Source organism: Hoplias malabaricus, chromosome 12, assembly GCF_029633855.1.
Source record: "Hoplias malabaricus isolate fHopMal1 chromosome 12, fHopMal1.hap1, whole genome shotgun sequence".
NCBI classification, from domain to species: Eukaryota; Metazoa; Chordata; class Actinopteri; order Characiformes; family Erythrinidae; genus Hoplias; species Hoplias malabaricus.
The window spans coordinates 20,996,124-21,023,443 of record NC_089811.1 but is presented as its reverse complement, the minus strand read 5'-3'; the positions used below and the strand labels follow the sequence as shown (position 1 = coordinate 21,023,443).

The window sequence follows — 27,320 nt, the reverse complement described above, 5'->3', positions numbered from 1 at the left end:
CTACTACTTAACTTCTAACACATGCCTGGATATGAAAGTTTCAGTTTGATAAAAAGTTAAGGATATGAGAGTTGATTTGAGATTATGTATCATATACAAATGAAGGGAAGTGATACAGTGACGCGAGTGGAGATACCTACTTTCCGCCGCTAGCAGTCCTGGGGTGAGGCCAGCATTGGGACAAACAATAAACATTACATTTAGAAAGCAACACAGCCAGGAGCACATTAAGAGCAGCGACGCTAATGACAAACCTGAACATGTACATTCAGTATCAACTTTTATTCCCCTCTAGCAGACCCTTTGCATCAAGAATGCTGAACTTCAACTCAAGTGCAGCTGCTATAAAATATTTCCATTTTTGTTGCAGTGCTTTTCTAAGGAGATTAAAGCAGTAGGAGCACATTAAAATAGCTCAATTCACTAATTAGCGTTGATGTCTAAAAACATTTGGACATAGAGCAGCTGTAACATAAGCTGTGTGTAAACTGGAGGGTTTTATTTGATATCTGTTTCATTTCACGTCATATAATTAATTTTATCTCGTTCTTATCTGCTTATAAGCAACAAGGCTTTCTTAAACAGGATGTAAGATATGTGGCAAGTGTCCAGAACAGCAGCTGCACAAAAGGAAATAACACAAAAAAGTCTACTGGCTACATAACATAAAGTGCACATAAATTAACAGATGTGCATAATCTTTTAATTCAGGACTAATTTGTTGTTTAAATCTAATCTTCACTTTAACAGTGTGATGTCAGCATCATCTTATGTAATATAAACTGATCACAAAACACATTCAAATGACCTCTTTGTTTCTATATTCACTATCTATTATATCAATGCCACTGAAAATACAGGAATGCTTTGTAATTCTACAATTAGCCCCCTTTCGCCCTGTTCCTCAAGACTCAGGAAAACCACTGAGGCCACAGAGCATGCATGATTTGGGTGGTAGATCATTCTCAGCACTGTAGCTGAGACTGACGTGGTGGTGTTGGTGGTGGTGTTAGTGTGTGTTGCGCTAGTATGAGTGGATCAGACACAGCAGTGCTGCTGGAGCTTTTAAACACTGTGTCCAGTCACTGTCCACTCTGTTAGACAGGGACCTCATTGGTCCACCTTGTAGATATAAATTCAGCATCAAAACCTACATGATAAGTGGACCTTATAAATTGGACACTGGGTGCAGAAACAAGTAGGTTATTTGAATGTTCATACACCTATGGTTGTGTTTCATTTCTCCCGTATTGCTGTTTGAACTGTAATACCAAACAAACAATTACCAAACTGAACAACAGAGAAAAGGAGTGTTCGAAGGATGGTGTATGTGTTGGTGTGCTGTGCCGTGGTAGATCAATACCAGATGAAGTAGAGTCTTCAGAGAAGTCAGCCAGCTCCTCTGGTGGGTCGCCGTAGAAGGAGTTGAATTTGTGGCTGGAGACTGCTGCTAATACAGCACCCTGGCACAAAAAAACACAAGCAGAATATTTGTAATAACAACATAATAACATAATAATATTTATATTAACACTAACAATAATACATCTTATTTATAGAACACTTTCCATGTACAACATCTCAAATTAATTTACAACTGAGGAATAATACTAAGAAATTAAAGCAAAAAATAAAAAAGAACAAAACATGAAATCATTACAAATTGATAATGATGATAAATTAAAACAAATTGACAGCTTTTCATTCATTTATTCATTCATTCATTCATTATCTGTAAGTGCTTATCCAGTTCAGGGCTGCAGTTGGTCCAGAGCCTACCTGGAATCATTGGGCGCAAGGCAGGAATACACCCTGGAGGAATTCTTCACAGGGCAAAACACACAGTCACTCACACTCACACCTACGGACACTTTTGAGTCGCCAATCCACCTACTAACATGGGTTTTTGGACCGTGGGAGGAAACCGAGCACCCGGAGGAAACCCATACCGACACTGGAAGAACACACCACACTCCTCACAGATAGTCACCCCGAGGAAACCCACGCAGACACAGGGAGAACACACCACACTCCTCACAGACAGTCACCCGGAGTAAACCCACACAGACACAGGGAGAACACACCACACTCCTCACAGACAGTCACCTGGAGCGGGACTCAGATCCACAACCTACAGGTCCCTGGAGCTGTGTGACTGCAACACTACCTGCTGTGCCCACTCATTCAAAAATCATTCATTCATTCATTCATTCATTCCAGTCTAGTCCATATTGTGGTTGGTCCAGAGCCCTGGAGTGTGTGCCAGTCCTTCAAAGGGCTACACACACACACACACACACACACACAAACACACACTCACACATTCACTCACACCTACGGACACTTTTGAGTTGCCAATCCACCTACCAATGTGTATTTTTGGACAGTGTGAGAAAACCGGAGCACCTGGAGGACACCCACGCAGACATGGGGAGAACACACCAAACTCAGTCACCCGGAACTGGACTTGGTGTAATTACTTCGGTACAAATGCAGCATCCGATAACTGTCTAGTCCTTTGTGAACAAGAATGAAGCCATTTTGCCACAAATGCACCAGTGAATAATCCAAGAGTTTAGTGTGATGCATGGATTTGAGGAATCTCACCAGCAAAGACACCACCATCTAAATGCCCTAAATGTGTCTAGGACGAGCCAACACACTAAACCACACAGTCTAGGACACACTGTAGAAGAGGAGCATACATGACCAACCACATCTGCCCCTTTTTATTCTGTAGAACTGTCTATAAAAAAACAGAGATGGGAGCTGAACACAGGGACATGGTGCATTACAACAGCAGGAATCTAATTCCTTCATTCTAGTTTACAGATGTGGATAGACTATTTAAACTCATTAGACAGTTAAATTATAGTCATAAATTTTAAATGATATTCCTTAGGATCAAGGGGTTTGTGTTGTTCTAAATTTAAGGAAATACATGTGGATGACTTCATTATTATTCAGCCTTACTTTCAGCTTTCTTCGGGCATTGAACTTCCTCAGCTGTTCCACTGTCTCAGGGAGATGAATCTTGTAGGCATAGCGGTCTCTCTCCTGAAACACACACACACACACACACACACACACACACACACACACAATGTATAATTCATCACTTTTATCAAGCGTACAGAGATATATATAAATATATATAGGCCACTGATTCTAATACAGACTGTCAATGTACAGGGAATATCGAAGGCCTGTTTCTGAACACATATCACTGAGCTGTGACCATTCTCAGCCCTGCACTGGCACCGACATGGTAAAGACCAACTTGGACCAACATGTGAGTGTCATGTTTTTGTGCCACTCAAGTATGTCATCTACACCAGAGATAGGGACTCAAGTCGCACTTAAGTCTTAAACGGTGACTTCAGACTCGACTTGGACTCGTGAACAATCATTGTGTAGTTTATTATTATTACTATAATTATTTTTTAAATGCATATCTTTGTTGTTTGTTTAGTGACCTACATTCAGTTCCATCCCTGCCATGCGCCACGACATGCAGGCGCGCAGCCACAGATATCAGCACTGACCATGGCAGTGACAAGTTCACCCGCTGAACTGAGCCTTTTGTCGCTAAATTCGTTTATAAAATATGCTTCTTTATTAATTATTATTATTGTTTACATTTTGCTGGATTTTTATTTATATTAGTACATGGACTATAAGCCTATAGGCTGCATATTTATTTGTAATTATCTAATTAATTCAGCCGACTTCTGTTTATTTTATTGTGCTGTCTGCACAGTTTATTAAAAATAAACAACCCATTTAACAATAAAATAATGTCCAACTATTCTAAGCGCCCCTCAGCCAAGTGCTAATTCCCCACATGAGAGTTCACACATAAAGCCCTCTCCGTTATTTTTCCACGGGTCTGTGAGTCAAACTCAGAGGCAACCACAACTTTCTTTTCGTTTCCACCAGATGTGCTGCACCAAACACTTCACATAAAAAGTATCTGTCTTGCACAGACCTGTACTTACAAGATTTAAATTTTTTTTTCAAACACTGAAGAATGATGAGATGCCTGAACTACACATCCTGGTAATAATGAGTCATAAATGATGCTACAAATAGAAAATAATAGTTCAAATATTGCAAAAAAAGAGTTGCTAATTTTTTTTGTGGGTTTCTTCACACTGAACTGAAACATACTTTTAAAAGTATAGATTGTATAGCTGATGAGTTTTGAAACTAGTGTGTGCTAAAAATGACAGTACTGTATTATTTCTTATTTAAAATCATAAGAAATAGCAGTGCAGTGATGTGGGCCAGAACAATGGCATTCATGCTTTTCAACCATAAGAGGTTTGAGACCCGACTTGGACTCGTCATGAGAGACTCGAGACTTGACTCGGACTTGCAAAATATCTCTGCCGCACACTGTTACTAAATCTACTCATATGACTTAGGGTTAAAGTTATGGTAGTGTAGGGAGCATGCCTAGTGATACAGGGTTAAGATTAAGGGCATGCCCAGTGATAGCATTTTGATTAGGTGTAAGGTTAAGCATGGTATGCAGGGTATGACTAATCTCAGGTTTAATTTAAGTTACTGCAAAAGGGGGGAAAAATGACAAAGACGTTGGTGCACCACTGTATTGCGTGCTTAGCGGTGATTCTTGGTTTGTAGAAGCATGACCATATTACACATAGAAGTTGCTGGCTTTCATGTGCATTGCGTGACTTCTGTGGACAACAACATTTGTTGTATCATGGTTTGTTGTACAGTCTGTGAGTAACCAGTTTTAAGTAATCAACAATTTTGCTGGAGAGTATAGATTTAAAAGAAATACTGAAGTCAACTCATGGAGCAACAGTGGAATTCTCTTTGTCATAAGTGAATGCTTTTTCTTTCACTTTTACTAATTTTTGTTTGTTTTTTTGTTTGTTATATATTTACTTATTTACATTTTGAATTTATATTTTAAAACTAAATTGTACATCATTATTTACTGTTTCTTAATTTATAATGAACAGTTTGTCTTTTTATACTTTACAGGCTCTAGGTCCGATATTTATTTTGCCACTAAAACTGGGCACTGCTCATTAATACACTCTGTGGTGTCACTGTGATGCCTCACAAACAAGGGTAAAAAACTACCTGCATCAAGTGCTGAGACTCCAGTGTTGTCTTGCCTTTTAGTCTGAGTATCTCCAAGTATTTATATGAGAGTACAGAGACAAGGTTACATGAAGTATAACAAACACCACATAAGAGTGCAATAAGAGTACTGAGCAAAAATGGTGAAATCAAAAGCTCCTGCTCACTCGCTTCTTACTCATGTTTGCTCATATTGGGTGAGCTGTTCATTCTCATTTTAAGGACCAAGGGTTAAAGCCAGTCATTCTCAACAGGGCTGAAAGAACAGCACATATATCTATTTTCACATGTCTTTTATAACAACCTCAACTATCCTAACCTGTAGAAACAGGACAAAACTATCAATTAATTCACTGTGTGCAACCGATTACCCATTTCAGGGTTGTGTTGGGTCCGGAACCTACCTGGAATCACAGGGTGCAAGGTGGGAACACACACCGGACTGATTAAAAATCTTCAATTATTAAAGAATATGGTACAATTATGTTCCAAAACTAAAGGTACTGAATAAGCACCCCACCACAATGACAGTTTTTTTTCTGAGAGTGTTAATGTGAAGAGGATTGATAGAGCAGCTGATCAGACCGGAACGTGATGGAGCATTCTGTACCTTGAGCCAGGGATGATTGAGAGCCTCGTACACAGTGATCCTCTCGGCAGGGTCCAGCATCAGCATGCGCCTCACCAGGTCTTTAGCAGACTCTGAGATGTGACTCCACTGACGGGGGTTCATCTGCACATACAGAGATTAGACACAGAGATCACACATGGATATATATATATACAAAATGCAAATTATATAAAAACATGAATAGAACACCCAAAAGAGCTGTGAACCTGGAAATACAACCCATTTTAATGTAAGCTACAAGTCATTAATAAGCATTTATAACACACAGATAGGAAGTGCAACTGTGACCTGCTGTTTGCTAAAGTGTACCCACATCCTTCTACACTGTTAAACCTCAGAGTTCTGGGTCGCCATTAGTCGGCATTAACTTTGTCAGCTTCAGCACAGATTTGTTACTAAGCTTAACTATTTAATAACCAGGTTTAATCAATTACATTAACACTGATGCTAATGTGGGGCACCTTAACATATGAAAAATTCTCAACTTTGTCTTTACCTTGACATTTTCAGTGTTTCAGTTTCAGTTTGTTTCAATGCAGACACTTTCAGTATTAGATGAAAAAGAGGTAATGTTTTCCCTTTTTATCTCTTACAAATGATTATTCTTTTAAGATGTTTACAACCTAATTAATAAACCATGTATTAAATAGATTTTTTTAACCATTTATAAACCTTTATACATGTAGTCTCATTTTAAAGTGGCACTGGAAATCTATATATAGTAATTTAGAAAATGTAAAAATAAACGGTTTACAATTTCACATATCCTGCTTCAAATATAAATTAAGTGAATGCTGTTACAGTTTGAAAATTGAATATAGGTGTAATTAATTAGACAATTATTATTACAAACATTACAATATCTCAAACATACATCCTGAGAGTAACCTTTTAGAGGTTTAGTTTTAATTGTTTATGATTCAGCAAATGATCGGTGCTTGTACAGAGTCTTAGGTACAATATGATAGGGATTTCTCTTAAATTTGAAGCTCTTTTAAAGTAAATAGTTCTATGGCATGACAGTAATAAAAGAACCACCTTTCATCCCTTAAAATCACTGCAGCTAAAGTGTGAAGAAGCAATTTTTAAGTTTACAACAATGGTTTAAAGAGTGTGCTTAAGCCTTGTACACTACCTTGTATTTGCCCTTGATAATCCCTTCGAACAGGCGTTCTTTAGTGCCGTAGAAAGGCAGACAGCCGCTTAACAGGATGAAGAGGATGACCCCACAGCCCCACACATCCACAGGCTTTCCATACGGCTCTCTCTTCACCACCTCAGGAGCCATGAAGTGAGGGGTCCCTACCCGGCCTGGAGCACAGAAGGTACACACCAATGATATAAACGTCACAAACACAAACTGATAATGTTTTTGACAAAATAATGGTATCCAGCAGATAAATAGAGGCATATAAAGACCTAACCCTATTTGAACAGGTTTAGTTTTACTCGTGGAAATACTGTAATGTTATTATTACTGTATGTATCTTAGCCCTTGTGTTCTTATCTCATTAGAACACAGTCTGGAAACATACTATTGTGGAAAATGGAGATGAATATTCCATCATATTCACTGTGGGTTTTCTGAAGAATAGAGAAGGCGGAAGAGACATTAGTTGACGCAACTTAAGGCACAAATCAGACGATTCACACAAATCCATAAGACCACTTAAAGCATCACTCAGAGAAGTGAAAGTTCAGACAGCTGTAGGGAAGTTCTGCACAAAACAGTGGTCTATACATATGTGTTATTAATGTGCATCCTACTCCTATAAATCCTAATAGGATTTATAATGTCTGTGCAGAGCACATGCGATTGTCAGACCTCCAGTGGGTCTCGTGATAGCAGAATGAACAGGTCAAGAGGGGAGATTCTCAATGAGTTAACTGATCATAGATAATGTTGTTCTCTTAAAGGGGGATAAAAATTCTAAACCTGCCATTAAATATATTTTGGTGCCAATTATTATAGCTGGGCAGACCACCCAAGTTTATAGCCCTGTTTGGATGTGATTAGGGAACCTTGGGCAATGCCATTTTGTCACAGGATGTCAGTAATGTTTATGATATTCACACAGGGAAATCTTACATACATGCTTACATACACTTAATTTCCACATTGCCGTCACACTAACAGAACATGTGTGCGTGTCTTTCACAGTGTGGATCAGACACAGCAGGGTTACTGGAGTACTTACACTGTGCTTACAGTTCTGAGAACAGCCCACGAACCCAACATTTCCAGCCCAACAAATAAATAAATAAATAAATAAATAAACTCCCTTATAATCATTACATAATTATTAGAACTGCAGAGAGAAGCTCTTTGATATCACATCAGAAAATACAGACATGGTGGATAATTTTACAAGCCTTCACTTCTTGTGCTAAGTTCACCTTTATTTTGGTCCTCTTCTTTTGTCTACACGTTTTGCACGTGTTTCTTTGTATACATCCTGTCCTCTTTGTCTGGTTTGTTGTTTTCCTGTTCCTGGTGCTCTCTAAGGTCTTTTATTCTTAGCATCTACATGTTACGTGCTTTGTCATTATTGCTCTTTCTGTTTCTAGCTTTCTCACTGAATACTTTATTCATTTTTTAAGTCTCAATTTATCGTTGATATTCTGACGTTTACAGTTCCATGTGTGACCTAGTTTAGTCATTGTTTTCTGGCTTTTACTTCTGTGTCTGCTCCCAGGTATCAATGTTAGATTCTGTTTTATTTCATACATTACTCCTGTGTCTCCTCACTTCTCTTTATCTGTTTTATATACTAGTGACGGTTCCCCTTTTGTCTCCCTATGTATTCCTTGTGTTTCCTCCAATTCCTTTTTCTCTGTTTCTCCTGATCCCTGTTTAGTGTTTTGTTGATTAGTTTCTCTCAGGGGTTATTACAGTGTGTTTGGATTTTTTTCCCCATTTTATTAGGACAAGACAAAGGACAAGACATGCTGAGAACATGCAGCAGCTGGTCAGTGAAAAATATGAATGAGGCCAAACATGAATAAACCTATGTCTTATACCTGGTCTTTTTCTCTGTTGTTTCTCACATATGAACAGTGTAAGTTTATTATATTTCTAATTTCTTTATAGACTATTTATCACCAATGCACCGACTGAGGTGTGGTCTTGCCTTGTGTTCAATGATTCTCCATTGACGCTGGTTCCCTTCGCAACAGGATGAAGTGATTACAGAAAATGAGTTTTCACGTCAAAGCTGGCGTAATAGAGAGAAAGTCTGATACTGTATACACTATACATTGTATATTTGTGATACATCTGCTGCCAACAATCCTCCACACCAACAGAGGTCTCTCTCACCAGAATTTTTAGAACTGGTCACATGTTTCCTGTGTCTGCCATTTTGTATAAAAGCCCTTTGTCTTGCAGGCCTCATTTCAAAGTAGTTTGTTGTTATCCCTGGCCTAGCTTTTGTGTATTGACCCCCTGTTTGTTCTGTTTGGTTACTGGTTTCTGGATTGTCTTTTGGATTGTATGCATTGTACTTTGGACGGATCTCACGGTTTTGACCTGGCCTGTTATTGCTGCAGACTTTATATCATTAAACCTGCACTTCGGTTCTAACACCTGTTTGGCAGTCCCTCGTTACGGTGGCGCAGCAGGTAGTGTCGCAGTCACACAGCTCCAGGGACCTGGAGGTTATGGGTTCAAGTCCTGCTCGGGGTGACTGTCTGTGAAGAGTTTGGTGTGTTCTCCCTGTGTCCACATCGGTTTCCTCCGATGAGGAAGGTGAATTGGCAACTCAAAAATGTCCATAGATGTGAATGTGTGTCACCCTGTGAAGGACTGGCACCCAGGGCATGTTCCTGCCTTGTGCCCAGTGATTCCGGGTGGGCTCCAGACCCACTGCGACCCTGAACTGGATAAGCCGTTACAGACAATGAATTAATTAATATTTTCTCTTTTTTTTTTTTTTTTTTACTTTATCTTACTCTACTCATGTGATAGATGGAAAAGAATGTTGGGTGTTGGATCTATGAAATAAAGGCTGTGAAACTAATATAAATATTCTATAAAACAATATTCATTCATTCATTCATTGTCTGTAACCACTTATCCAATTCAGGGTTGCGGTGTCTCCAGAGCCTAACTGGAATCACTGGGTGCATGGTGGGAATACACCCTGAAGGGGGCACCAGTCCAACAGAGTCACAGGACAACACACACTCACACATTCACTTACACACTCAAATCTATGGACACTTTGAGTTGCCAATCCACCTACCAACCGTGGGAGGAAACCGGAGCACCCGGAGGAAACCCATGTGGACACGGGGAGAACACACCACACTCCTCACAGATAGTCACCCGGAGGAAACCCACACAGACACAGGGAGAACACACCACACTCCTCACAGATAGTCACCCCGAGGAAACCCACGCAGACACAGGGAGAACACATCACATTCCTCAGTCACCTGGAGGAAACCCACGCAGACACAGGGAGAACACACCAAACTCCTCACAGACAGTCACCTGGAGGAAACCCACGCAGACACAGGGAGAACACACCAAACTCCTCACAGACAGTCACCCACAACCTCCAGGTCCCTAGAGCTGTATGAATATGACACTACCAGGCCCTTTATGGCCCGTTTTAGTGGAAAAATTATCAGTAGGTCACTGAATATTAGGGGCAAGAGAGTAGCGCAGTTCTAAATATTACGTATATTACATTTGTAAACTGTATTATCTAATATGTGTAATAAGTGTAAAATTGTGTGCTTACAAGACAAAGTGGTTAAAGAATGCTTATGCACCTGCATTTACAGGAAACTTCCACAAAATCATTTGTTAGTTTCAGTTCTTACTTCATACAGCTTGGGAAAGTGTCTCAGTAATTTAGCAGGAGCTCTGGGGTCTGCAGCCCATTCAACTGTATCTCATGAACGTAGTGTACAACAAAGTTCAGGTTTCGTAAAAGGAGAATAACTAACATGAGGTCAGTAGTTGTGTTGCCTGTGTAGCAAGACAGGAAGTTCTTTGTGAACAGACGTCCTGGTGTAAGGCCAGCACACTTGCAGCAATGAAAAAAAAATAATCTCTACAAAGCCATGAAAGGGAATGATGGATATCAACTACCCATAAGCACAAGGTCATCATGTTTTGCTATGCAATGGCAAGGGTAGTACAAAGACCCCAGACGCTGGGCTGTGGAGCAGTGGAACTGTGTTCTAGAGCACCCTTCAAAACTTTTGTGCTGACTTGGACAGGTGTTCGTGATCTAGAGCTAGATGATGCAACACCCACATCTGACTTCACTAAAGCTCTTTTAGCTGAGTGAATCAATCCGACATAGTAGGTTATAGGTTGGTATGATGTTCACACACAAAAACAACAACAGTGGGCTTCATGATGTTTACCATGATGACTACTATAGCAATAGTTATATAGTATATACATATAAATAAAATGTTCCACTGAAATGCTGTCGTGTGATCTGAAACCAACCACTCATGCAAGGCAACCCAAAAATATAGATGAACTGAAACATCTATAAACAAAGCGCCGAGCCAAAATGTTCTCTACCCGAAGCAAACATTTGATCAGCCAGATAAAGGACACTTTTCTTGCAGCCAAGGAGATGGCACCCCTTATTAAATATTACTGCATCAGTATATGCCCCCAGGTTTGTAAGCACAGCTTCATTGATTCATTCTCTTTAACCCTTATCCAGTTCAGAGTCGCGGTGGGTCAGAAGCCTACCCAGAATCATTGGGCATAAGGCAGGAATAGACCCTGGAGGGGGTGCCAGTCCTTCATAGAGTGACACACACACTCTCACATTCACTTACACACTCACACCTAGGAATACTTTGAGTTGCCAATCCACCTGCCAACGTGTGTTTTTGGACCAGGGGAGGAAACCAGAGCACCCAGAGGAAACCCACGCAGACACAGGGAGAACACACCAAACTCCTGACATACAGTCACCCAGAGTGGGACTTGAACCCACAACCTCCAGGTCCCTGAAGTAAATTGCGTTGCTTTAAAGGAGACATAGATTTTCAGTACATTTACACATTTGTGTACCTTTAGCCTTCCAACCCACAAACTGTAAAGCAAGAAAATCCAGTCTGTCCATATCAGAAAAACATAAGATAAAACAAGCTGTTCTGATTCTGCTCCACTCCTTACATCAAGTACTGAGATTCAGTAATATAATCAAAACAAAGAAAGGGGAAAAAAGGAAAAAACACTAAATATCCAAAGTTCCTGTTCTTCATTCATGGACTCTCGTGCTGAACTAAGCTGTAGCTCATTCTCATTTAAAGGAACAGGCGCTCAAACTGGTCATTTTGAACAGGGCTGTTTAAAGGTCTTGTAGGTGGGGTTTTCTTACAAACCAGATTTCAAAAAAGTTGGGACACTAAACAAATTGTGAATAAAAACTGAATGCAATGATGTGGAGATGGCAAATGTCAATATTTTATTCGTAATAGAACATAGATGACAGATCAAAAGAGTAAATGTAACATTTTAAAGGAAAAATATGTTGATTCAAAATTTCACAGTGTCAACAAACCCCAAAAAAGTTGGGACAAGTAGCAATAAGTGGCTGGAAAAAGGAAATTGAGCATATAACAAACAGCTGGAAGACCAATTAACACTAATTAGGTCAATTGACAACATGATTGGGTACAAAAAGAGCTTCTCCGAGTGTCAGTGTCTCTCTGAAGCCAAGATGGTAAGAGGATCACCAATTCCACCATTGTTGCGCAGAAAGATAGTGCAGCAATACCAGAATGGTGTTACCCAGCGTAAAATAGCAAAGACTTTTAAGTTATCATCATCAACCGTGCATAACATCATCAAAAGATTCAGAGAATCTGGAACAATTGCTGTGCGTAAGGGTCAAGGCCATAAAACTCTACTGGATGCTCGTGATCTCCGCGTCCTTAAACATCACTGCACCTCAAACAGGAATGCCACTGTCAAGGAAATAACAGAATGGGCTCAGGAATACTTCCAGAAAGCATTGTCAGTGAACACAATCCACCGTGCCATCCGCTGTTGCCAGCTGAAACTCTACAGTGTAAAGAGGAAGCCATTTCTAAGCAAGCTCCACAAGCTCAGACGTTTGCACTCGGCCAGGGGTCTTTTAAAACGGAGTGTGGCAAAACGGAAGACTGTTCTGTGGTCAGATGTGTCACGATTTGAAGTTCTTTATGGAACACTGGGACGCCATGTCATCCAGACCACAGAGAACAAGGATAACCCAAGTTGTTATCAACGCTCCGTTCAGAAGCCTGCATCACTGATGGTATGTATTAGACATGAATGGGAGAGCATTCCTATTTCTAAACTTGAGAAACTGGTTTCCTCTGTCCCCAGACGTCTGTTGAGTGTTGTAAGAAGAAGGGGGATGCCACACAGTGGTAAAAAATAGCCTTGTCCCAACTTTTTTGGGATTTGTTGACGCCATGAAATTTTGAAACAACATATTTTTCCCTTAAAATGATACATTCTCTCAGTTTAAACTTTTGATCTGTGATTTGTGTTCTATTCTGAATAAAATATTAGATGTTGGCACCTCCACATCATTGCATTCAGTTTTTATTCACAATTTGTTTAGTGTCCCAACTATTTTGGAATCCGCTTTGTATCTGAGTGTTGCGAAAAAAAAATGTTTGTAAAGAACCATGTTTGTTTAAGAGATGTGTGTGAGTGTGAAGAAACTGTAAAAGTTTTAAAAATCAATCACTTGATTTAAAGATCATTCATTCATTATCTGTAACCGCTTATCCAGTTCAGGGTCGCGGTGGGTCCAGAGCCTACCTGGAATCATTGGGCGCAAAGCGGGAATACACCCTGGAGGGGGCGCCAGTCCTTTACAAGGCAACACAGACACACACACACCTACGGATATTTTTGAGTCGCCAATCCACCTACCAACGTGTGTTTTTGGACTGTGGGAGGAAACCCACGCAGACACGGGGAGAACACACCAACTCCTCACAGACAGTCACCCGGAGCGGGAATCAAACACACAACCTCCAGGTCCCTGGAGCTGTGTGACTGCGACGCTACCTACTGCGCCACCGTGCCGCCAATCTTTACACTTTTAAACTTTATTAGCAAAAAAGTTTCTTTATGGAGAACCAAAAGTGGTTCTTCTATGGCATTTCTCAAAAACCTTTTGTAGTGTAGTGGAAAATGGGTATGTCACCTCTATTGCCGGCGGTTTGCTCGTGCTTACCTCCAGCCACTAGTCCTGACTCTCCAAGCTGTATAGCAACTCCAAAGCCACCCAGCTTCACCGGAGCGGAATTCTCCTTTGACGCCAGCAAAACACAGTGGGGCTGCCAGAGGAAAAAAAATGAAAAAAAATGGAACAAAACATGCATAATTAAGCAAAATTCTGCCGAACTGACCCATTCAGATATCTTCAAAGCAGAACACAACAACTGAGAGTGATTTAGAGCTGCACCTGCACTGTAACACATGACCTTTGATTAGAACATCAGTGGGGGGGGGGGACTGTTAGAAAGCTAGAAGAAAACATGACAACATAAGATCTCTATCTCAAAACTATTTCTCAAGAGTTTGTGTCTGTTTTACACTGGAGAAGTAAGATAGCAGGATTTTACCAACTAATGTTTATACAACATTGCTAAATAAATGCGTATCGAGAAGCACTGTGATCATGCTATTTAAACTAACCACATGATCAGCTAGTGTCAGAAAGTGTGTGGTTCTGTGGTTAAAAAAAAAAAAAAGAAAAGAAAAAAAAAGCTGCCTACTGCTTCCCCTTTTGGTCTTTGAAAAGCCTCCTGCAGCCTGTGCTTTAGTTCTGGAGCTGTCAGCAACATGCAAGGAGTTTAAACTAAAGGCAGAAAAGTGCTGCAAGGGTTTACAGATTAATCTGGAATCTGAGGCAGAGGGAAAATATGCTTCTCGATTCCTGAAGCGGTGAAACAGTACCTGAACATATTCCACAAGGCATTCAGAAGGTGTGTACCATTTGTATTGTTTAAACCATTATATTTTATCAATATTATATTTAAATTTAATATTAACCGAGTGTCTCGGTTTAAAAGTTTAACTATGCATTTTCTTTCTTTTTTTTTTTTGCTTTTACATGTGATCAATATTTTAAACAATATTTTGAAATGGTATTTTTGTTACGATAGAAAGCCTCGGTTTCACCCCTCTCTGCTCTTCAGCAACTCAATATTCAGGGTGCAGCATTTCACAATTTCACCCAGAGAGTCTCAACCACATCTTAGTTAGTCTGATAAGTTTACAGGGAACATGTATGTATATATATATATATATATATATATATATATATATATATATATATATATATATAGAGAGAGAGAGAGAGAGAGAGAGAGAAATATGATTATTTGGCCTCAAAATAAAATGGATCTATAGAAAGAATAGGGGACAGAATTCTACAAATGAATATCTACTAAATCTGATACAACCGTTGTCTGCTGCATATAACACCAGGTCGTCCAAGTACATCCAACTGAAAATCCCTACGACAAATTCCACTTTTGGCTTCACATTGCTCTGGTCATCTGACACAAAAGATTGGAATAAACTCCAGGAAATGTTAAAGACCTTTATGTCAATCTCCGCTTTTAAAAATTACATTAGAAACATCATTACTGGTATATGTACCTGCTTTTCTGCTCTTTGAATTTGTAGAATTTGTTTATTGATTTTCCTCCTGTGAATCTAATCGTAGTAAATGTTTTATCTGTTTCCTTTTCCCTCTATGTATATCCTTTGTATCCCTTCTGAATGGCTTGCCTGTTTAAAGGTTCAAATATTTGGACTTAACAGACCAGTAGACAGCTAAACAGACTTTCCAAAAATAACTACACTGGCTTTCACTTAGTTACAGAATAGAGTTTGAAGTGCTGAATATATACAAAATAGATCTCTTAGACCCATGGACTCAGGACAGCTCGTCGAGCCCAGAGTCCAAACTAAACGAGAAGCAGCATTTAGTGGTTACTCTTCATGTAACTGGAACAGATATTTAAGAAGATCTGTGATGTGTCCTATCTAACCACAACCATATTCTAAAAAAAATTATTATCCTTGCAAATGCTTTTCTGAGGTGCTAAATCTCAGTAATATTCCAATGCTTTTCATATCTTTCCTTTGTTTGAATCACTTTTAATCATGTTTGTCTACCTGTTTATATCATATTTTTGTTTATATCTCAGCACTCTTGCATATTTATTTGCTAAAGCACTTTGAATGACTGCAGTAGGTAAAAACTTATATTTGCCTAGCAACACAGACAGGCTTTTTGCTCTAGCCGTAATTTGTTTAGTCTGGTGGTATGATATGAGTTAAAATAAGGAAGCATGTCGACTTCTTTCTTACAAGGAACCACATTTGGGAAGTAGGCTTTTTTTTTTTTTTTTTTTTTTTAATGGTCCTTGCTGGACTCTTGGCAGACCAGACTTTTTGCCCCAGCCCAATTTAGAGCATAAAGTATGGGCTTACTGGGGTTCCCTGAGGACTAAATGATGTGAGGAAAGTTGTTAAAAGTGCTTCTGTTTCTTTCAGAGGTGGGTGAATTCAGCAGGTCGCGATGGCAGAGAACTGCACCAACAACTCCACTCCTACAATAGTCAGATTGACAGGAACTCAAAATCAAGTTCTTCTGAACTGCAGTTTAGACGGCGGCACTCTGGGGGTCCTGCTGGCAGTCTCCTACTCGCTCTTCTTCCTGCTGGGCTTGGTTGGAAACCTTCTGGCTCTCTGGGTGTTCCTGCGTATACACTCCAAGAAGAATTCGGTGCGGGTTTTCCTCATCAACTTGGCTGTGGCAGACTTGCTCCTTGTGGTGTGTCTGCCTTTTCGGATCATGTATCATGCCAACCAAGACTGCTGGACTCTGAATCCAGTCCTTTGCAGGGTGGTGGGCAATGTGTTCTACATGAACATGTACATAAGCATTGTCCTGCTGGGCCTTATTAGTATTGATCGCTACCTGAAGTTGCAAAGGATCTCAACCAGACAGAGGTTTCTCAGGAATAGACAGAGTATGTTCACTTGCTGCCTTCTCTGGGTGATATCAATTGCTGCAATATTACCATTAATTGTTACCAAGGAGAGCACACCACCCAATAAGTGTTTCCAGTACAAACATCTGCGAGATGCAAAATGGAAAGGCTTCTTCAACCTCATCTTGGTGGTTGTCTTTTGGGTGATCTACTGTGCCCTTGTAATGTCTTATGGGAAGATCGCCATGGGACTGCTTCGGGTTTCTCGGGATAAGCCTGACCTTCCCAACGCAGCCAAGTACGGCAGAACAGCTCGCAAGTCCTTCTTCGTTCTCTTTCTCTTCACCATCTGTTTTGTTCCCTACCACTTGGTGAGGATCTTCTACATCATCTCACAGATAACCAACGTCTCCTGCCAGTGGGTTGAGTTGGTGGACAAAACCAATGAGATTGCCCTGCTGTTCTCTGCCTTCAACAGCTGCCTTGATCCGGTCATGTACTTCTTGCTCTGCAGCTCAGTGCGTAGGGCTGTGCGGGAGGTGCTGTGTAAATGCCTCTCTCTGAGGGCCTCAGCAGGTTCCAGCAGCTCTGGTAATGAAACTGGGAGAAACCTCAAGGAGCAGAATACAGAGTGAGACCAACTCTTTGAAAAGAAATACTGCCGTTCATATTGGCTTTAGTCAGGATACCTGACAGACCTGGTGACATGGTTTAACTCGAATACAAGCTCCAAATGCAGCATTTGCTTTCAACAGACTGTGCAGGAGGTCACTGGAGGTCGATTATCTGGGACAAACCTTTTAGTGTTTAAGCTTAGGACTTAACCATTTCAAACAATGCTACAGCATGATATATTCATCAAATTCTATTCAACAAACTCTCAAATGATCCTCAGAAAACACTATGACATTTCTAGTCTAGTCTGGTTAGTTTCTAAATAATGTTTTTCTTGTTCACGTGTAAATAAATACAGGCCTGGAAATACATATTTTAAGCAGATCTTCTCATAAACGTTTGTTTAGCAATGTTCCAAAGGTGCCTCTGTAATGTAATGCTATTTTGGAACAGAACACTTTAAATATGCATAGATTGTTGGTGTAACTGTGAGTTTGGAGTCAATGACAGAAATGACTCATAGTAATGGTGACCTGATTTCCATTTTCTTTCTTTCTTTTTTTTTTTTGTCAAAGCACACACTCAAAAACACATTTTTCAACATCAGGGGAAAATATGTTTAACAGCAAATTACACAAATGTTTAAAAAAACTGCTTATAAAATTGTAATCTTACTTTCTGTTTTTCATTGAAATCTGCAGTGATAGTTCTCACTCCTTTCATAAGGTTCAGTGTAAGAAGTTGGTTGCGCTCCTTGCTTTTCAAAATCTCACCATTAATCCCAAAATTCATCCAGTGACGCTGAGGCCTGGACCCTGGGGTGGGTCAGTTCATTGTTCTCATACTCCCCACTACTGTAAATCATCTCGAAAAGTAATAACTTGTGATTAATAGCCAATTTGACTGGAATGTAATTACAAAAAGGTGGTCTCTGAATTTTGCACTGTACTGTATAACAGTGGCGGTTCCTGCCAAATCTCTCAGGGGGGCAATTGTTGCAATAACTGCTAATGTGACTTGTTCACTGGACAAATTATGAGCTAGCCATCTATTTTGGCACATTGCACTGTCCAAATGAATCAGGAATCTAACTTCACAGTGCCATCTAACTTGTTTTTATTTTAGATTTATATTCATAAAGCTTTATCTATATACTGTACAGCTTCATCCAGGAGTTCATTATAAAGGTTTTCTTTAATAAAGTTACTTTGCCTCTACAGCAAATCAACTGTGGTAATAAACAAAAAAGTGACAAATAAAAGTGATATCTAATTCTATAAATTTTTCACTCTTCAGTGTTCAGAAATTTTATTTTAGGTGCAGGAGTTCCAGAATAACTCAAAAATGTCCATAGGTGTGAGTGTGTGAGTGAATGTGTGAGTGTGTATGATTCCGGGTAGGATCCGGACCCACAACTGGATAAGTGGTTATAGACAATGAATGAATGAGTTCCAGAATAAAGAGTATTGTGGAGTCGTACTGTCCAGCTCTGTCTGGCAGAGCTTGTTTAATACAGAGACATGAGTTTTTACTGTAGTAGAATAAGGTGATGCGTCATCCTATTGCCCTACAGAAACCATCCCTGCTGTATAACCTCACATTCTTAGTTGTAAAAATGCAATATGAAACATATACTGCTTCAGTATTTGTACACACTTTTGTGTATTTTTCTCTATTTGACCCACCCCCTCACCCCCCATCCCAATCACTACATCAAAATGTGCTTGAGTTACAGCAATCATAAAAAAAAACAAACAAACAAAGCAAACAAAACTTATCATGAAATACAGTGACCTAGATATAATGTAGTGAGATTTATATTCGCTTTTTAAGAAGTGTATTTATCATTTTGCTAAGTTGTAACATGTTGGACACCAATCAGTATTCTCACAGTGGTCAGTTAGAGTTGGACAATTCTCTGAAAGTCATATATTGATTTTTAAATCTCCTGTTGGGTGATTCTGTTTTGGGGCGGAAGTTTCTGCATTTCCACCTTGCACTGTACAGAAGCTCAAAACGAGAAACTAATAACAACTGCAAACTTAGACTGCCCTCTTCTGGTAGACCACTGTACTACATTAATATCATTAATAGTGCTGTGTGAATGTAAACAGAATGAGGAACGGTCAGTGTGTGGCTGCTACACAATTGAGGCGGTGATTATTCAGAGTAGGACTGCACTCATGACGCTCAAAACACACCAATGCAAAACCAGAAGCAAAGACATAAGAAGTGCATCAGAACAAACATACAACTCCTAGTATAGCAGTGAGTGCAGGATGTGGTTAGAAGAGAACTTGCCTAGTTCCCTTGTGAATAGATCAAACCCTCCCCCCTTTAGGCCCCATGCCATGAAGGTGTTATGAAGACAAACGCTACATCAGACATTAAGAGGAAACTAGTGACTACAGCTAACCAGTATGCCAGATCCCTGGGCTAACACAACTCATCTCGCTCACATTTATGGAACCTACAACAATGAAAGGTACATGTCACATCTCTTTTATTACTATGATTTGTCTGCACTTGACAAATGATGATAAAATGATGAAAGAAAGCTAAGTGTATGTATCTATGGATGCAGGTATAATCAAAGCCCTTCATCTTGTTATAATGCCTCTGTATAGTGTCAAATTATGCTAAATCTCCATTTACATCTGTACTACAACTGTACTTCTCAGAGATTAATAATTGTGTAATACCGGATAATTAAACACATTCATGCAGATCTCTGTTTTGTTCGGCTACATTGTACACTGTCACTTGTCTTAGCCAATGAAATCTACAGGCAAGATGAGTATGTTATACAAACTCTGACTATATATATGATTTCATGTAATATTAATTTTGCATTAAATACATATTTATCATGCACATATTTTGTTTACATACACCTCTATTAAATGTAATAATATTCTGAATATATATGTCCATCATGCACATATTTTGTTAATAAACACTACAATTGGAGGTATAACTTCTATCATACCTTATCATATCCTTTCATATTTTGCTTGGTCAACAGATTCACACAAATCTAAAAATACAGTGCAAAAGTCAGTGACATCTACTAATTCTTGTTTCGCAAAAAAGCCTATATATATATACACACACATACACAGAAAATTGCACAGATGTCACAGCAACCATTCAAACATTTCTGTATTTATCCTGTCTACCTTTTGCATTTATCGCAGCTTTGACTCCATTATCCACTGTTCTGAGAACATCTTTAAAAACAGCTTCCATGACTGACTTGCAAATCTCCTTTTCTCTTCATTTCCTTTTCTTATTAATAGATACTTAATAGTTACATGTCCTGTCATGCCCATAGTGTTCAACAGTCTTACGCAGAAACATAAGATAAGTACCAAAAATTAAAGTCTAAAGTGCTGCTAATCTGATCATACATGTGGTATGGTCATGTCTAGCAATGTTGATGTGGTTTGTGACTTTTAAATGGCTCTACCTGGAACAAGAGCATTTTTTTCTGGTTTTTAAGTTTTATTTATTAATTTTTAGTATTTATTTGAACTTGGAAAATGAATATCGTGACTGGAAGCTAAAGAAATGAAGGGTGGTCTTTGACTTTAAACAGTGCTCTTAACTAATACATTGCTATAATGCAAAGTACAAAGATAATTCATGGCACACAATGGTTTTAACAAAGTACTTAGTGTGACTTGTTCAGCAGCAAGTTTTCATTTAATATGCTTCCATATTTCAACAAGAAGTCAGGTCTTTTACACTGCATTTCTATTTTTGTCTCTTCCCTCTTTTTATATGACTGATCCCCTCTTAACCAGCAGGAAACAACAGGTTAAAGTCGTTTCACATGTAGTTCTTTTGAAATTTAGAGGGAACCAAGTTCTCTTTCTGGTCCTCTTTAGCACTGGGTGTGTTAACAGTCACACAATAGGGTAGTTTCCTCGTAGTTATCTGTATAAAAAAATGCAGTAATCTGATAAAGAGAAACAAATGGACCCTACACAAGCCTCTCTGTACTGTTTAGCCTCTCGCCAATTAAATCATGTTTACATGTGTTTATATGTGGTCGGATAAAATATTTTTACAGTTGTAGTACTGAAATAAACATTTGGTGTTTACTGTTTCCAAGGAAACTTGTCTCATCTGGTTCTGTTTCTGCAACCTTTCCACAAATTTGAAAAACAAAAAAGTATATATTTAGGATGGAATACCACTGTATTATCACATGTGGAAGTGTTGTTAACATCCAGTGAATAATGGATCAGATTTGAGTAATTTTAATAGTGCCATGCTATTAAAAAACATTTAAATTTGACCATAGCTGATGTATTTTTTATTGTTTCACAACACTGTTCTATAATAGCAATAAGCCTTTTAAGGCTGAGTGTTAGTGATTTCAACATAGGTATGGAGTTCAAATCTGCATATCACAGTCAAATCACAATAAAAATCGTGACTGTAATGACTTATTTTTATTACATAAAATCTACTAAGTTATCATGAGCTCAAACAAACCCAGAGTCAGTCAGTCTGAGGGACTTTACCAAGACCTGGAAGCAGAGATGATGGCTTTGAATGTATGACACGTTATAATACATCATAAATGATACGTGTGTATAGCAACCAGACTGTAAAACACAAATCAGATGGAGGCCATTTTGTTTTCACAAGGCACTTATCAATCTGACTTCAAAGCCAGCTTCAAACGTACTGAGACCACCTTGAGAATCCTGAATCTAGAGTTGGTTTGTTGTTGAGACCATTTAGAGAGGTCTGAGTTCATATGACGTGTTCATATAGGCTCAGAAAGCCAAGACTTAACAGACTCAGAGTCAATTTAAAAATCTGTAAATGCAAAAAAAAAAATCCCCTGAACAGGCAAAGCTGTATATAAGGACTGAGGATGAAGATACATTTTTTGTAGGACATGCAGCGAGTCCCTCACAGGGCGAAACACACTCACACATTCATTCAAACACTCACACCTATGGACACTTTTGAGTCGCCAATCCACCTACCAACTTGTGTTTTTGGACCATGGGAGGGAACCGGAACACCCAGAGGAAACCCACACAGAAACAGGGAGAACACACCAAACTCCTCACAGACTTGACTTGAGTGGGACTTGAACCCCCAAGCTGTGTGATTGCGACATTACTAATTAATACTATACTAAATTATACTAGTCTCATGCAAATAAGCTATTATTAAACAGTTTATTAGATCTGTTTTAAAGAATTAGTAAAGTTTTATCCATTTTGGAAATATGGACAAGGAAATAAATATTTGGACAAGGAAATAGGGTTACTGAGAGATTGAGAGATACCTTTGGTAGGAGGGCTGTACTCAGTACAGTAGTAACAGTCTAAAAACTCAAGTAGCTCTGCTGTGTCTGATCCATTGTGTGTTGGCAATGTGTGAATCGAGTAGCACTCCCATCTCTGTTATTTTCACCAAGAATTATTAATTAATTAATTCTTATTAAGGGCAAATAAATCATAAACATTACTGACATCCTGTAGTAAATTTATATTACCCCAGCTCCCCATGAAATGCACAAAATGCATGAAATGAGAGAAATAGAAATAGAGAACGGGTCTGTCCGGTAAGTCTAAACCTTAGAGGTGTTTCCTCTTATGTAGCTGTCAATGTACCATAATAGAACATGAGAACTGTAAAGAAGAACATTAGTTACGTTAATATACACTTAATATTTCCTGGTTTCTGCTCTTGTTCTTCCAGTAAAGGATGTCCACTGGAGCCTGAGAGGTACCATGTTATTGTTCTGCCCTGGCTCTATCTCACCCTGGCTATCCTGGGCTTCCTGGCCAATGGGCTTGCCTTTCTGGACCTCTGGCACTCTGAATGGTCTCCAACAGTCATTTTCACCTTAAACTTAGTTGTGTCGGACTTGATGGTCTGCTGCAGTTTCCCCTTCTGGACAGCCTTCTACAGCAATGCCACCAAATGGCTGACTGATACCGTCATCTGCTCGATTACAATGTTTGTTACCGTTTCCTTCTTTTACATCAACCTGTACTGTAACATGTGCTTCTTACTGTGGACTAGCATCAACCGCTACGCTACCGTGGTACAGCCTCGATGGGCAATTTTCCAAGCCTTCAGGAGGCCACCGTTCTGCAAGTGTATCTGTGTGGTCACCTGGGTGATAGGGATCATCACTATATGCATTCCTGTGGGATATAAAACCAGTGTAAGTTCTACAGATCAAGCACATAACACCTGCTTCCACCACGTGGTGAACACGAGAATAGAGCAACTCAACACTCTTCATGGTGCAGGTATCGGGATGTTCTTCTTCATCCTGGGTCTGATGCTGGTCAGTTACGGCCTGCTAATCTTCCACCTCCAGAAGGTGAGAGGGGGAAGCATGGTGGGTGCGGGATTTGGGCCTGGAGGAGGCCTGAAGGTCAGAAGGAAGATTTTGGCCTCTGTGATTCTGTTTGTGGCCTGTTTCTTGCCCTATCATGTGCAAAGGATCAGGATCATTTTGTCGGAGGACAGAAGAGACTGCGACAAGCAGCAACAGAATATGAACATCAAGAATCTCACCATCTTAGTGGCAGCACTGAGCAGCTGCTTGCATCCCGCACTGCACCTGACCATGCGCTTGCCCTGCTGCCGAGTCAAACGCAACACCAGAACCAGTCCAAAGCCTGAGATCACACGCAGCCAAGTCACACCTCAGATACACGCCACTGAACTGACCTTCAATGGTAAACTGGAATGAGAGGTCATCTACAGAACTTCCAGACTCATTTGGCCTGGTTTTGTAGATACTAGACTTCTACAGAATCCCTTGAGAAATTACAGGTTAAGACTCATAGTATACAAACCTGTTCTAAACCTATTTTTAAATTTCAGAATAAAGTGGACAATGAGGAGGGGGAACAGGTCTTGATTTAATTGTGTTTGCAACCACACTGCATTCTTTGAAATGAAAATACCAAAAAGATTCTGCAGATAGAGTTGCAGCCACAGAACTTCAGGATCTCAGAGTTCTGGAATCAATCGCCATCTCAGGTCACTATCTGTTAGGATCTTGGTGTGTTCTCCCTGTGTCTGTGTGGGTATCCTCAGAATGCTCAGTTTCCCACTCACACTCCAAAAACACAGGTTGGAAGGTGGATTGGCTGTGCAATACTGCCCTAAATGTATGATGCCCTATGATGGACTGAAAGCCTGTCCAGGGTGTGTTTCTGCCTTGCACCCAATGATGCCATGCATGGACCCACCGTAACGCTGAACAGAGTAAAGCGTTAAAAAATTAAAAAATGATTGAACGGCTGAAAGTGTTGCTTGTGCAAGTTCAAATTTTAAAGAACCAATACATAACATAAAGGTTCTAAAAAAAATTCCTTAACTTGACCTGTTTTACAACAGATGTTGGAAGTGCATGGCTCCAACAGAATGCAGTATAACTACTCCATCACCTGATGCTGGGGGTAGTTACACCTCCCTAACTAACATATGGCACTGAGCATGGTGAACTTAGATTTAGATGAAGTCTCTGCAGAGCATCTCATTCCACTTGTAAAGGTTTTCAGTGGTGATAACAAACTGTGGGCATGCAATTGTATGTCAAAAATGGGGACACATTAAAGAGAAAGTCTACGATTGTATGGAAACACAGTTTTCTTGTGTTGTTTATGTTCCAAAGCTCTGTGCTTTTTTAAGGTGGAAAGGTGTGTTTGTATAAAACAAAATGACTGTTTTTTGCACATAGCTGAATTTAACTTGTTTGTATGTTTTTACTCAGTGTTTGAATTACCACAGAAACTCATTTGTATCATAAGTTAGCCGTCAACCGAGTCTGGAGGATTCCCACCTTTAGTGATCTGAAACAGCAAAAAGTCAATATTACCCCCCTATGGAACAGAAATAGAGCAATATTCTGATCGAGAGAAAAAGCCTAGCATACCAGACAGAGACCAGTTTTTTATTTTTATTATTCATTTACAGACACTGAGGCTTCGTAAACACAATAGACCGGTTTCACGCACAGACTGGAGAGATGGTGAAGAAACCTCTTCTGAATAAAAAAAAGGTGTTTTTTGATTACAATCTTGAACTTTGACATATATTGTCCAAAATTGAAACATGGGTAACTGGCATGAACATAAATGACTGAAACTTAAAATAAACGCAAAATGATTTTTTTCATTTTGCGTCTCCAAATGTATTTGGACTTATGGTCACAGAGGTATTCAGACATTTGTGCCATGCAATACAGTTTTGAAGTGTATTTGCCTATCATTTGCTATTGGAAAATAATCATTTCAAAAGATTCCAAGATGCTAGGTTACTTTGTACAATTTTGAGCTTGTACTACCATCAATAAAATCAAGCACACTGATGCCAATGTAAGAAAAAGAGCTCCAGAATATGAAGTTTCCACCTATGTGGTTCACATAGTATGTAACGTTTTTATGTGCTTCTGCTTCTTGAAAATTAATGACTGTCAAAGACCTTTTGCATGTATGTTTATAAATATGCTTATGAATGTATTTATATAATGTGTTATAAGACCTTTATAAAAAAAATAATTTAAACAAGTTATTACAAGGTACTGCTGGGATAATGTTAAATAAAGGTATTTTGTAATTTGCAAACTTAAAATATTTACATGACAAGTTGACATGTAAGTGACAATATAAACAGGTTAGAAATGTCTACATAAACAATACTCAATACACAAAATGACTTTGGAGCTTTGTTCCCCTGCATTTCATATTGATTGTAATTCTCTGTCATGTCCAGCAGAGTCTGAAAGAGGACAAGTAGCCAATTTACCATTGACTTTGATGATGACTGATTCTCAAAGACTCATGTTGTTCTTTTATTTTCATCAAAGAGTGAATACAGAACATAACAAAAGCCCTTTTGTAACATTTCAAATGAAAGGGAAATGGCATAAAATTGATAAATCAATGCAGAAAGGTTGCACTGTGCATGAGGTCTCATAAGCACTTCATAATGATGGTCATAGCCCTACATAAAACATTATAAATGTACCCCTCTCCAAAAGGGGTTAGTTATAAATGATATCATTGCCAGCTTTGATGCCAAGTTGACATAGAACCTAGGCCAGCTGATACTGATATTTTCTGATGAGTTTTCAAGTCAAACTGATTCAACAAGAGTGATCTTTTTCTGTGTCTAATCAATAATAATTATTATTATTTTATTGTTTTTATTTTTTTACTATTTATGGGACTTAAGATAGAGTGGTATCAGCGAAAAAGAGGCCATGAAGGTCAATGGGTCTGATAAGGTTAGAGCGTCATATCCCTTTAACACTTTATCTTGCATTGTTGCTTCAACACTTGTTAACACACACCAATAGATTGTTAAGGTGGGCAGAGCAGGGTGTTACATGAAGTAAATCAGGTAAGCAAGCCTGACAGAGGAAAGCAATAAGGATAATAAAGCAATTATAAGTAAGCTTACCAACAAAGACAAATGTTCATTAACACAGCATTTCTAGCTCGTTTTAAATGAACTTTAAAAAGAAACATTTTTGTGAAAAAAGATCATTGTAGATACTGGCCCATTTTAGCTTAAAAAAAACAGCTAAAATGGGCCACGATTTTCAGTTAAACTGGGCCATGAACACCCACATTCTTACATGAATGTTACATAGAAATTAAGGGAGCAAGAACAGTTTATATATCATCACTGTTTGCGTATTATGGCACTTGTCATGACAAGTGTAGGTGAAGGTGTCATGAATGATATTAATACAACCCATAAGGCATTTTAGAGCCTCAATGTGTGTCAGAGGTAGCAGACTGAGGAGAAAAACATTTATGAATAGCATATTTATGGCCGACTAGTTCAACAGAATGTGGAAGGACAGTGATAAACTTTAGAGAACTGCAGGCGAGGGGTTTGTAATTTTAGAAAAAAACAAGCGTGTTGTAAACCGTTAATGTCTGTGGAGAAGCTTTTA

The 27,320-nt window shown here is 39.1% G+C and overlaps 3 protein-coding genes across 6 annotated transcripts in view; 2 read left to right on the top strand and 1 right to left on the bottom strand.

The window, feature by feature from the left end:
- Positions 1-27,320, bottom strand: part of caska (calcium/calmodulin-dependent serine protein kinase a) — a 291,466-nt gene that overhangs the window by 53,620 nt on the left and 210,526 nt on the right. For all 4 annotated transcript variants that reach the window (XM_066686055.1, XM_066686057.1, XM_066686056.1 and 1 more), the window contains exons 6-10: positions 13,969-14,071; positions 6,885-7,060; positions 5,729-5,851; positions 2,974-3,057; positions 1,364-1,463 (exon numbers count right to left, since the gene is read on the bottom strand). In XM_066686055.1, the coding sequence (XP_066542152.1) occupies positions 1,364-1,463; positions 2,974-3,057; positions 5,729-5,851; positions 6,885-7,060; positions 13,969-14,071 (586 nt within the window). The remainder of the gene's footprint in view (positions 1-1,363; positions 1,464-2,973; positions 3,058-5,728; positions 5,852-6,884; positions 7,061-13,968; positions 14,072-27,320) is intronic.
- gpr34b (G protein-coupled receptor 34b) lies at positions 14,589-18,604 on the top strand. The gene is made up of 2 exons (XM_066641080.1): positions 14,589-14,722; positions 16,305-18,604. Exon 2 carries the CDS (start codon positions 16,330-16,332, stop codon positions 17,377-17,379), a length of 1,050 nt encoding a protein of 349 aa, XP_066497177.1. The 5' UTR covers positions 14,589-14,722; positions 16,305-16,329; the 3' UTR covers positions 17,380-18,604.
- On the top strand, positions 19,549-26,332 carry gpr82 (G protein-coupled receptor 82). The gene is made up of 2 exons (XM_066641090.1): positions 19,549-19,844; positions 23,090-26,332. The coding sequence occupies exons 1-2, from the start codon at positions 19,780-19,782 to the stop codon at positions 24,096-24,098; spliced, it is 1,074 nt and encodes a 357-aa protein (XP_066497187.1). The 5' UTR covers positions 19,549-19,779; the 3' UTR covers positions 24,099-26,332.

Coding starts and splice junctions, on each gene's coding strand:
- gpr82 (XM_066641090.1), top strand. CDS start 19,780: ATGCCAGATCCCTGGGCTAACACAACTCATCTCGCTCACATTTATGGA. Junction 19,845..23,089: donor GGAACCTACAACAATGAAAG/GTACATGTCACA, acceptor TTGTTCTTCCAG/TAAAGGATGTCCACTGGAGC.
- gpr34b (XM_066641080.1), top strand. CDS start 16,330: ATGGCAGAGAACTGCACCAACAACTCCACTCCTACAATAGTCAGATTG.